Below are 13105 nucleotides of genomic sequence, written 5' to 3' on the forward strand. Positions count from 1 at the left end.
TTTCATGCCCCATAGAAAAGAAAACAATGTTAAAGGACAGGAGTATCATCCTCAAGGCGAGTTTAATATCCCAAACCAATCATATCCTATTGAAAAAGGACCTTCTAGATTACAAGAATAACTCTGCACTAATTCATGAATAACATAACCTGATTATTGGGATGATAGGATTAGAATTTCACCAGGTTTCAGGATGTCACTAGTAGATGGAAAGCAACTTCTTGAAGAATGCACAGTCCTGCTCCTTGATTCCGATTTTGAACAACCCTGATCTATCAGTGCAACCAAAAAATTTAGTTAAGAAAAACATCTGCAGAAAGAATTGATGTCAATAGTCAAGTGCTTGAGACAATGAAAATTACCTAGACCAAGCTTAACTAGAACTTCTTTCTTCACCTGGTCAAAAATGAAACCATAAATTCAACATAGCTACGAACGCGGTCCTAGTCATACTCGATCAAGATAGAGTTGGCTTTTATTAAAAAAATCAAAATCAAATTCAAAGGGGTATGACAATAATTTAAGAATGATGCACAAAATAGACACTTATGTGCTATGTTGCTGTTCAAATAAGAACCATTCTAGTATTTTGCAGTTGTTTGTATAAGCTTCTTGAAAAGCTTTTAAAACACATATTTTGAGCATGTTTTAATTTTTCTAAGCATTTGCAAAAGCAATAAACATCACTAAAATAAATATAGGTATTAGAGTTTTTTTTTTGTTGTTTGTTTAGTCTTTTTGTTGTTCGTTTAGCCGTAGCAAGACGGAATATATGAAATGTAAGTTCAGTTTGAAAAGGGAAAAAACCCAATATAGAGGTGAAGATTGGAGAAAACATCCTACGAAAAGTTAAAAGTTTTAAATATCTTGAGTACATCATACAGGATAATGGAGAGATTGAACAGGATATAAATCATAGAATCTAAGCAGGTTGGTCAAAATGGCGGAGTGCATCTGGTTTTATATGCGACAAAAAAGTGCCTTTAAAACTTAAAGGTAAATTCTATCGCACCGCTATAAGACCAGCTATGTTGTATGGTACGGAGTGTTGGGCGGCTAAAGGGGAGCACGAACATAAGCTGAGTGTGGCAGAGATAAAGATGTTGAGATGGATGAGTGGTCATACGCGATTGGATAAAATAAGGAATGAAGATATAAGGGAGAGAGTTGGAGTAGCACCCATTGTGGAAAAAATGGTTGAATCGCGTCTCAGGTGGTTTGGACATGTGAGAAGAAGACCGATAGAACATCCAGTCAGGAGAGTAGATGAGATGGATGATGGACAAAGGGCGAAAGGCAGAGGAAGACCTAAGAAGACCATCCATGAGGTGGTCAAACGAGATCTACATGTAAATGGTCTCTCTGTAGACATGATACAAGACAGAGCACAATGGCGTCGTTTGATTCATGTAGCCGACCCCACTTAGTGGGACAAGGCTTTGTTATTGTTGTTGTTATTGTTGTTTGTTTAGTCTTTTTGCTTTTCTTTTTCCCCTCTAAAACCATATTTACAAATTTATAAATTCATGTTGATGCATAAACAATTCTTATTAAAAATCTTTTTATCAAGATTTTCTTGAAATCAGATGATGTTTACCAAAGTTATTTTCCAGCAAAATCCTTACACAAGACCATTTTAATGACTAACAGAAAAGGATGAAATATGATCTGGTTTGATATATTAACCCTAACACAAGCAATCAGTGCTTAATTATGCAATGTTAACTTTTTTTGACTTTATGAGAACAAGGGTTTGGAAAAAGTTACTCTTAAAATGCTTTGGACTAATCTTATCAGAAGATTCCGTCTGGTGAAAACTGTACATACATTAAAAATATCTAATCTTCGAGTTAAAGACAACATAAGAATTCCTTTTCCTGACTGCAAATATGATCAAGAGATGGCAAATCCAATTTGCCAGATTTTGTTGACAATTCTAATAACCACAATAGGTGGCTTTTGGTTCATCTGAATCATGTTCATAAAAATAATCTACAAACAATTCCAAACTTATCACTGCCACACTGTATTTAGCCACTATAGGTCATCAACTCCAAAATTTATCGTTGGGGTTAAGTTCATGGAAACCCACAATAGATGCAAGGTTTTATCCTTCAGGGAACAATCCTACTTAACACACCTAGGATGGGTTCATAACTGTACAGGTGTCATTCGATGTTAAAATTTCAAACATGATGAATCCACTATAGGCTAATATTCAGTAGCAAGTCTAATGTCAGCATTTATCATTTGACAGCCGTATCCATTTATTAGTCCTTGAATATTTTCCCTTTTCTCAGAATCCAATCTATTATCATTTGGATTATTCACATTATAAAAATTAGCAGTACTCACAAGAATTTGGAATCTCCACTGTCACAAACCTGCAAACAGTTATCAACATAGTTTGATATCTCACACACTTTATCCTTCAGTAAATGTTTTGAGGCAGAAGGAAATCTTCGTTTCAAAGACTTCAACACTTTACTTAAGCTCCTAGGATAAGTCTGAATGGCAGCCACCTGAAAAGAAAATATCACTATATGCTGATATATTTGAATGCAGCTCCACAGATTAGCTGCAAATTCAAAAGAGCAAGACAAAAAGGGATGGGCTATCGTAACAAACCAATTACGGGAAACATAAGATGATTGTGACTAAAGCCTCTGAAAATAACACTAACTCAAATCCTAAATTCCTAATTATCATTATAAAGAAATGTTGATCTTAAGCCTTCTCAAACCATGCAGCTTCCCAAGGATACTGGTACAATTAAAAAATGCACAACTTACAATGAGAGGAAGATTCGATTCCGGAATAGCATCATCATCACATACCGGAGCGACACTGCCTCCGCTGGAGCGTTTTTGGTCCTCATCTTGAAAATGATTCACAGATATATCTATGGCAGAAATTACATGAAAACTCAAGTATTGCAACCAAATCTGCTCTGACTTAATAGTACCATTATCTTGACCCGATCTCATCTCATGCATGAAATTTGTTATAATCAATGGCTTATTTTTTCCAAGAGCAATCTTTATCAAATTATTTAGATTCTTCTGTTGTTGAAGCAAAGCACAGAACTCATCCCTCTCTACATCATCCTTGCCTTTTGGTAAGTTCTCAGCTCCATCAATGTCAACATTTGTTTCCATTTTATCCACATGTGCACCCTACATATAATAAATAGGTTGACTAAAAAACAGTTCAGGTTGTTAGTTCAGGTACTGAAGGTATGATTGCCCTTGGAATTGGCAAGTAAATATGCATAAATGCAACACACCAAAAATCACTCATACTTTTATTTTTTTGTGAGAAAGTCCCTTACGTACTTCCAATGACTGAAATGAGAAAATTCAAATAGCAAATGCAACAATATAAGCACCAATACTGTACCTCATCTTCTGAGAGATATCCATCAGGAACAAAATACCCACCACAAATTTCATAATCAGATGTTGAACATTCCTCTTCATCTTGGTCATAACCTGACAGGCTTTCACCAGGATCCACCTAGAAAAGAAAGAATCAGAAAATAACATCCACCATACATTTATTTAAATTGAATACAAGGATTTTAAGTACCTCTTTCCATTCCTCGTCGCTGTCGACATCATAATCCAAGATGGAATCCTTCCTAAAAGGATGGCGTGGTCCAACAACTTGACTGGAAATAACGTGCGTATAAGCAATTTCAAAATCAATAAAAGTAATCAAGGAGTCTCGGCTCCAATTTCTCTAGATGTGGCAATATATATAGCAACAAACATGTGATGGACAACATTAATAACACCACTCATCAGATAACACTTCTTTATAGCAAAGTAAGTATATTCCATAGAAAAAAGATACCATAGAAATGTAAAGAAAGATAAGAGGTAAGGAAAAAATGAAGAAAAAGAATACTCATTTGTAGAAAGGCCTGAATATGTTTCTATTCCAAGTTACTTACAGGAAAGGTTCTAATAGAGGAACTGAAATCCAATAAGGAAGTAGAAGAACGTCATTACGTCACCTTTTCTTGTCCCAAATACCATAAAAGGCAGGTCTTGGACTATGATCAAACTGAAATAACTGTTTCCCATGCTGGTTCATCTTCACATCAAGAAGAGAACGTTCTGCATGCTCCTCCAATATCAAGTCACCATAATGAGCCACTCTTACAGTAGGTCGAAGCTTAAGCTCCTTATAAAGTTCAAACTTAGGTTTCAATCGTATACCCCACCTCTGACTCCTCTTTGATCGAACCGATTTACTCAAATCACGCCACATCGAAATCTGTGCCCTGCAAACCCATACAATGGAAGGCTTAGAATTGATTCAGCGAAGAGGTAAAGATGATTTTACTAGTTATGATGTTGTTTGATTTCTAGCTCTCAAAATTAATTTTATCCTACAAAATTGATTTACTTTCCTTGCGTCTAAAGTAATTACCAAACATAAATTATCTTAGATAAAATAAATTCTAAAAAAACTCACTTGCGAATGTCCTCACTGGAAAATTCAGGACCAGAATGAAGGGTAGCATCCATCGATAGTGTAGCTGAATCAAACGGAGTTTCGATCTTTGTATTGAAGTGTTGGTCATTTCGATCGCTAGTTTTGGTTCTATTGAGAAACTTGTACATGATATCGGCTTGCTTTTGCAAAGAAAGTTTTTCCTTCTCTTTAGATTCTTCTTTCTCTCGACGACGTCGTTGCCTTTCGGTTTCTCCTTCATTGTTCTTTCTCTTCTTCTGCTTCTTGTTTTCGCCGACTTCCGCCCCGTCACCCTTCGAAACCATTTTTACAGAAACAGAAAAAGTTCACGAGGTTTTTTATGTGAAGATTTTCGATGCTTGAACCCTAGTTTGTTTGAGAAAGGTGAATGTGGAGAGGGTGAGTGGCACTGCGTGTTGGCGTGGAGTTTCGCGCCAACTGATTTTGGGTGCGGTACCTGACTAACGGTGCTGGTTTTTTGTTACCGTGCCTCACTTAGGCGCCACGTGTTGCTTCGGTTGCGTATATGAGTTTTATTCAAGATGAGTGTATTGTGTATATTCCGGTTTTTTTATTAAATAAATAAAATAAATATTTTATTTACCAAAATAAATAATTTGTAGTGTTTTGATCAAAATACATCGGATCACTTATCTCGTTGATAAAAATGAAGTGTATATATTATTTATAGTATAAAGAAAATACGTGTAATTTTATCTCATTTACACTGTAAATGAGATACGTAAATAATTATGACATTTACATTGTAAATGAAATACGTAAAGACAAATTTTCAACAGTTATAAAAGGATGTGCAACCCTTTGTATTCTCCACAAATATTTTACTACTTCTCTACCTATTTCTTCCGAAAATAAGTCAAAATGTCTAGTAGTAGTGAATATTTAGTTGTAAGTGTGTATCCAAATTGCCAAATGAAAATAGTGATAATGGGGTTATATTTGAGTGTGAGAATGGCATTTTGTTGCGTATCCGGTGAGTAAATTCTTGGTCTGAACTGAAGAGTCTGATATTGAGTAGCGTCGGTGGTAGCGGGAGAAAAAAGATCGGAAGGGTCCCGTATAGGTTGCTAGCACCGATGGGAAAATTGATTTAATTTCAAGGATTACTTTCGTTCTTCATCTCATGAATTTGATTATATTGGAAAATAATTCTCATTCTACATGAATTCTTGTTGATTCTTGGAAAAGTTATCTCACTTGAATAATAGCTTGAAAGTAAATTCTTCCTAAACCACTAATTGCTTGGACTTAATGAGATACGTGACATATAATCCTCTTATATTTGGGTAATTAGGGTTTTGTGGCCAATATACTATAATTGAACCTAACCCTGTAATTTATATTAAGTGACCAAGGAATTGGCAGTTGATTAGATTAGAGGAGACTAAATCATTAAGGAATTAGGGTTTAGTCAATTACAGTTTGCCATGAAATGAATCTTGCATGATTAAAATAATTGGTAAGAAATCTTAATCCGAAAAAATAAATAACTCTGAAATCTTAGCTATCTTCTCACATACTTGATGAGCGGATATTTTATACGCTTTTTGACATCATTTTCATATAATTTTTAGTAGTTTTTGTCTAGTTTCTATTGAGTTTTTATATATTTTAGTGTTAAATTCACATTTTTTGATTCTACTATAACTTTTTGTGTTTTTGGAAAATTTCAGGTATTTTCTGGATGAAATTGAGGAGTTGGAGCAGAAGTCTGATTCAGAGACAGAGAAAGCACTGTAGATGTTGTCCAAATCTGACCTGCCTGCATTCGGAAGAGCTTTTCTGAAGTTACAGAAGTCCAAATGGAGCATTCTCAATGGCTATGGAAAGCTGACTTCCAGAGCTTTCCAGCAATATATAATAATCCATACTTTGCTTCGGATTAGAAGGCCCAAAACTGGCGTTCAATGCCAGCCATCTGACTAGTTCTGGCGTCCAGCACCAGAAAGGAATTCCAAGCTGGAGTCCAACACCCAAAAAGTGCCAGGACTGGAGTTCAACGCCCAAGGAAGCCTAAACACGTGGATTTCATCAAAACTCAGCCCAAACACTCACAAAGTGGGCCCCAGAAGTGGATTTTAGCACTAAATAAACTGTTTTACCCTTACTAGTCATTTGTGTAGTATTTAAAGGATTTGATCTATGTAATTTAAGACCTTCTTGGAGACACTTTTTACCATCATACACGTTTTATCATTGTTTTTACTTTAGTATGAGTTTCTAAACCTCTTAGGTTGAGGGGAGGAGTCCTGTTGAGTCCTATGAATTAATAAAAGTATTACTATTTCTTCTTCGATCCGTGTTTGATCAATCTCTAAAATGTATATCCGATATTCATCATGGTGAATAGGATGATCTGAAAAATTAGCTCTGTTCATCACATTAAGACGAACGTGCCTAACAGACACCCGCGTCTACTTGGGTTTGTGTGAATACTTGGAAGGAAAACACGAGCCAACAGCTATGTTTATACATTTCTCATACGGTTAATCCACGACTTCGTTGGGGACTTCTCGAGACACCAATTCAGCTGATTTCCAGTGAGATTAGGGTCTCCGTGGTATAGGCTAGAATCCAAAGAAGCAGTCTCTGATCCGAAAGATTCGACCTTGTCTGTGGCGTTTTGAGTAGGATCGCCAAGAGAATGACTTGCTAGAGCTTCACCCTCCGTTAGATTGAATGACCACGGGCAATGGCGTTTGACCTGTAGCAGAGGAGATCAATGACCACGGACAATGGCTTTGATCACTTACAGCCTGCCATAGAAGAAGATCATTCACAAGCAAGGAAGACAGTAATACCAGAGTTCATTTAGAAAGACAAAGCAACTCCGACTCTCAACTCTATTCCTATCCTTATTTCTACCTAACTTCCAATTATTTATGACATATAGTCATTCAAGATTTACATAATATAATCCAACTCCTTCTGATTCCGCCTGACTAAGACCTGCAAGACAACCATTGATTGCTTCAAACCACAATTCTCGTGGGATCAACCCTGACTCGCTCAGGTATTACTTGGACGACCCAGTACACTTGCTGGTACTGCTGCTGTATGAACAGTGTGGGGTTTGCGTACATGTGCACCAAGTTTTTGGCGCCGTTACCGGGGATTGTTGAGTTTGGATAAACTGAAGGATTGTCTTGCTCCCTAGATCAGATAGTTTATTTTACATTGTTTTAATTGAGTCTTTTATTTTATTTTCTTTTCTAAAATTTTCGAAAATTCATTAAAAGCTTTTTCAAAAAAAATATTTTTCTTTTCTTTGTTTGATCTTTGATTTTGTTTGAGTCTTTCCGGTTTTTTGTTTTTCAATTACAAAAATTTTAAAACCCTTTTTCAAAAACATTTTTTATATATAGTTTATTTTTGGCATCCTCTGCTTTATTGTTTGAGTCACAGTGTTAATGTTCTTGTTGAGTCTTGTGTTTTCTTTAAGTCTTTCTTTCTAAAAATCTTTCAAAAATATTTTTCTTTTCTTTGTTCAATTTATGTTCTTATTGAGTCTAACTTTGATTTGAGTCTTTTATTTTTATTTTTTTCTTCTTCAATTTTTCAAAAATTTAAAAACCTTTTTCAAAAATATTTTCATTTTTGTAGTTCAATTGGCTAGAGCGTTGTGTTCATGTTCTTGGTAATTGTTGTTTCTTTGAGTCCTTCTTTTTAAAAACTTTTCAAAAATAATTTTTCTTTGTTCAAATCTTGTTTCAATTTTTAAGTTTGGTATTTTCTTGTTTATTTTATTGTGTTTTTCGAAAATTTTGTTTTGGTTTTCTAAATATTTTAAGTTTGTATAAAGATTAATGGAGTAGATCCTGAAGTCTATAAGCTGATACTTTTTCCCTTTGCCTTAAGAGACAGAGCTAAGTTCTGGCTGGATGCCCAGCCTAGAGAGAGTCTTGACTATTGGGAAAAACTAGTTAATGCTTTTCTGGCTAAGTTCTTTCCTCATCAAAGGATGAGCAAGATTAGAGTGAAAGTTCAAACCTTCAGACAAAGAGAAGGTGAATCCCTCTATGAAGCTTGGAAAAGATACAAGCAACTGATCAGGAGATGTCCTCCTGACATGCTCTCAGAATGGTCCCTCATAGGCGTGTTCTATGATGATTTGTCTGAGATGTCCAAAATTTCATTGGACAGCTCTGCAGATAGATCTCTTCACTTGAAGAAAACGCTTGCAGAAGCTAGAGAACTCATTGAAATGGTTGCTAACAACCAGTTCATGTACACTTTTGAAAGAAATCCTGTAAACCATGGAATCTCTCAGAATAAGATCTTAACCCAACAGGTCAACATGATCTCTCAACATCTAACTGGGATGCAAACTGCAGCTGGCAGTACTCAGGAAGCTTCTCTTGAAGAAGAAGCTTATGATCCTGATCAACCCACCATGGAGGAGGTGAATTACATAGGAGAACCCTATGGAAACACTTACAACCCTTCATGGAGAAATCATCCTAACCTTTCATGGAAGGATCAACAGAAACCTCAGCAAGGTTTCAATAACAACCAAGATGGTAAGAACTAGAATAGGTTCAATAACAGACCACCATTCCCATCTTCTCAAGGGAATATAGAGACCTCTAAGCAGAGCCTTTTTGACTTAGTCACTCTAGTCTCCAGCCTCACTAAGACCACTCATAGTTTCATTAATGAAAAAAGGTCCTCCATTAGAAACTTGGAGGTACGAGTTGGTCAACTGAGCAAGAAGATCCCTGAGATGCCTCATGAAACTCTTCCCAGTAATACAGAAGTTAATCCTAGAAAAGAGTGCAAGTCCATAACCATGGAGGTTGAGGCCGAATTGAAGGAGAGTGGGAAGGGGTTGAACGCCAGTGAAGAAGCCTTCACTGGGCGTTCAACGCCCACAATGGCAGCAAGCCTGGCGTTAAACGCCAGTGAGGAAGCCCTCACTGGGCGTTTAACGCCCATCCTGGCAGAAAAGCTGGCGTTCACTGGCTGGGCGTTCAATGCCCAACCAGGTAGCCATTCTGGCGCTGAACGCCAGTGAGGAACCCCTCACTGGGCGTTCAATGCCCAGAATGCTAGAGGGACTGGCGTTAAACGCCAGTCAGGATGGACAGCAAGGGCATTCAACACCCAATAAGCTAACAGAGTTGGCGTTGAACGCTAACCAAAGCACACCTTTTGAGTGCTCAAAGCCCACTCAAGAACCCTCTAGCCCAGAATCAAAGGAAACCATAAAGACTATTGAGGTTCCTTTGAATGCACTTCTGCAGTGCATAAGTTCTGATGACTACTCATCCTCAAGTGAGGATGAAGACACCAGAGAAGAGCAAGTTGCTCATTTTCTAGGAGCTCTAATGAAGCTAAATACCAAGTTATTTGGTACAAAGCCTCTGGAGGAAGAACCTCCACTGCTTACCAAAGAACTCCATGCTTTGGTTCAGCAAGAGCTACCTCAGAAGCTTCCAGATCTTGGACGCTTTCTGATTCCTTGCACCATAGGCACTATGACCTTTGAAAAGGCTCTATGTGACCTAGGGTCAAGCATCAACCTCATGCCACTCTCTGTAATAGAGAAGCTGGGAATCCTTGAGGTACAAGCTACACATGTCTCTTTAGAGACGGCAGACAAGACCATGAAGAAGCCATATGACTTAGTGGAGGATGTCTTGGTTAAAGTTGAAAACCATTACATTCCTGCAAACTTCACTGTCTTGGACATAGGAGAGGATGAGGATGACTGTGTCATCCTTGGAAGACCTTTCCTAACTACAGCTAATGATATCATTGATGTGGCTAAGGGAGAACTAACCCTAAAGTTAGGGGAGGATCACATCTTATTCAAGATGCCTCATCCTAATTCTCCTTTTAAAAGAGAGATAACAGTGCAACACCTAGTGTGCCAACCCTCTCTTTCTGTGTAGAGCTCTGCAGAGCCTCCAGACATCAATTCTAAGTTTGGTGTTGGGCAGCCTTCAACAAGCTCTAAGCACAAAGGTACTAAGAAGAAAGTACCTAAAGGCTGGAGGGACAAGAAAGTCCCAACTGAAGGCTTTTCACCTAGCATGAGAGTTGTCTTCACTAAGAATCCAGTCCTACCATATACAGTGAGTCGTGTCCTATCTCTGGAGCATGTAGAGCTCATTCATGAGAGGTGATAAACCACTATTTTATGATTTATATTGTGTTTAATTGTGTGGTTTTATCAAGTCTTCACCCACTTATTCATATGATTTGCATGTATTTACAAATCCTTCCTAAAAATGTTCTATGATTGAAAACTTGCTTCCTAAAGATCTTTTAATTGTATATTTTTTTATTTTATCCTCCTTTATACCATTCGATGCCGTGATCCGTGTGTTAAGTGTTTCAGGTTTCATAGGGCAAGAATGGCTTAGAGAATGAAGAGGAAGCTTGCAAAGATGGAAGGAACACAAGAAGTTGAGGAGATGACCAGCGAGAAGTGACGCGGACACATGGCTCACGCGACCGCGCGAATTGGAGAAAATCGCAGTGACACGCTCGCGTGCCTGACGCGACCGCGTGGATTGGAAGCTGCACAAGTGACGCGAATGCGTGGACAACGCGCACGCGTGGCACGGAAAAATGGCGGATGACGCGAACGCGTGGACGACGCGATCGCGTGGCGTGCGCGATCTGCAGAATTTACAGAAGTCGCTAGCGTGAATTCTGGGCCGCGTTCTAACCCAGTTTTCAGCCCAGATACGCAGATTAGAGCCAGGGAACATGCAGAGACAAAGGACGACATTCATTCCGCATAATTTTTAGTTTTTAGATCTGATTTTCACTCTTCCCCTAGGTTTTTTTCTCTATACTCATAATTGAGGATTTGAAGATTTTGGCTTCGGTTATTGAGAAGAGTCTACCTCCGGACTTGGTCATTCTAGTTTGTTTACTTACTTTTTACTTACTCTTTCATATCCTTAATCTGTCCAGAGTTAACATTGGATTACTTTTAGAGTTCATTAATGCAAGACTATTTTTATTTTAATTGATCTCTTTGATTATTGTTTATCATGTCTTTTTTTATTTTCCCTTTTTATTTTGTAAAGTCTACATTTATGATAATGGAGTAGTTTTCCCACTTGATTGGGAGTTGATTAAAAGGAGAACCTTGAGTTGGAATACTCAAGAGTTCAATTATAATTGGTTCGTTGTTGGTTGGCTTGTTAGTCACTAACTCTAATCCTTCCCAAGGGAGAGGATTAGGACTTGTGAATAGAAGTTAACTTTTAACTTGATTTTCCCTCATTCGTTGAGGGTTAACTAAGTGGAAACAACTACTAATTATTGATTGATCTTGAGAAAATTCCAACAAGGATAGAACTTCCGATTAATCTTCTCCCGGTCGAGATTTTATTTAAATTACATAAATTCTCTAATTTAATTTCCTGTTTATCAAACTAAAAAAAACCATTTTGGAAAACCTCTGATTAGTAAAATAGCACATCTTCCTGAAACTCGTTGGGAGACGACCTGGGACTCATACTCCCAGTATTTTATTTCTAAAATTTGTGACAACTCTTTTCTAAATTGACAAGTGTATTTTTGCTGGTTAAGAGCTGTACTTGCAACGCCATTTTTCTTAATAATTCTTAATCTGTAAATTTCTGCCGCGTCAAGAGGACAGGTAGAAAATTCACTATCAAGGGCGAGCCCATACTCTCCTCCATAAAGGAGCTAAAGGTCAAGCTAGTGACTTTAAAAGAGTGCTTGTTGGGAGGCAATCCAACTTTACTCAACTTTTTATTTTATTTTCATTTTTGTTTTTCTTTCAGTCTTAGAGTCATGATCATGTGCATCAGTCCAGAGACAAAATTCACAGCAGTGAAAATAGAACACTCCAAAAAGAGTGTTAAAGTTGAACGCCAGTGAGGAAGCCCTCCTAGGTGTGCGTTCAACACCCCAAGAGGGAAGCATTGCTGACGTTAAATGCCAGCCAGGGAGCAGCCCCTGGGCGTTCAAACGCCAATGCGGAAAAGTAAGGAATCTGGAATTCCCTAGCCTCTCAAGAATTGTAGGTCCCACAGAATCTTCACTACCCTACCTACCCCACTTAACCCCACCTACTTTCACACTTCCCCAAAAACCCTAGCCCAATCATATTCATTTCATTTTCCCAAACCATCATAACTCCCACCTACCCNTCCCCTACATACACACACTTCTCATACCTTCTCCACCCCACAAGACCGAGCCCTCTCTCTTCCTTTCTCTATTTTCTTCTTCTTCTTCTCCATTCTTCTATTTTTGCTCGAGGACGAGCAAAGTTTTAAGTTGGTGTTGAAAGAGCATAGCTTTTTTTCTTTCCATTACCATTCATGGCACCTAAGGTTGGAGACTCCTCTAGAAAGAGGAAAGGAAAGGCAGTAGCCAATCCCTCTGAATCTTGGGAGATGGAGAGATTCATCACCAAGACCACTTCTATGAAGTAGTGGCTGAGAAGAAAGTGATCCTTGATGAGCAGATAATTTATATGCTTTTTGGCATTATTTTTAGTATGTTTTTAGTAGGATCTAGTTACTTTTAGGGATGTTTTCATTAGTTTTTATGTTAAATTCACATTTCTGGACTTTACTATGAGTTTGTGTTTTTCTATGATTTCAGGTAT

At 37.7% G+C, this 13105-nt stretch overlaps 1 protein-coding gene across 4 annotated transcripts in view; it reads right to left on the minus strand.

The window, feature by feature from the left end:
* LOC107619084 (chromatin assembly factor 1 subunit FAS1) overlaps positions 1-4950 on the minus strand; it is a 5715-nt gene extending 765 nt beyond the window's left edge. Inside the window, exons 1-8 of one of the 4 annotated variants that reach the window (XM_016321294.2) lie at positions 4483-4949; positions 4019-4288; positions 3589-3670; positions 3400-3516; positions 2793-3176; positions 2385-2522; positions 363-396; positions 183-272 (exon numbers count right to left, since the gene is read on the minus strand). In XM_016321294.2, coding sequence (XP_016176780.1) covers positions 183-272; positions 363-396; positions 2385-2522; positions 2793-3176; positions 3400-3516; positions 3589-3670; positions 4019-4288; positions 4483-4787 — 1420 coding nt within the window. In that variant the 5' untranslated portion in view covers positions 4788-4949. Of the gene's footprint in view, positions 1-6; positions 273-362; positions 397-2355; positions 2540-2792; positions 3177-3399; positions 3517-3588; positions 3671-4018; positions 4289-4482 lie in introns of those variants that run through there. The other 3 variants (XM_016321293.2, XM_016321295.2, XM_016321296.2) reach the window with 3 other exon arrangements.

Source organism: Arachis ipaensis, chromosome B09 (genome assembly GCF_000816755.2).
Source record: "Arachis ipaensis cultivar K30076 chromosome B09, Araip1.1, whole genome shotgun sequence".
Lineage (NCBI taxonomy): Eukaryota > Viridiplantae > Streptophyta > Magnoliopsida > Fabales > Fabaceae > Arachis > Arachis ipaensis.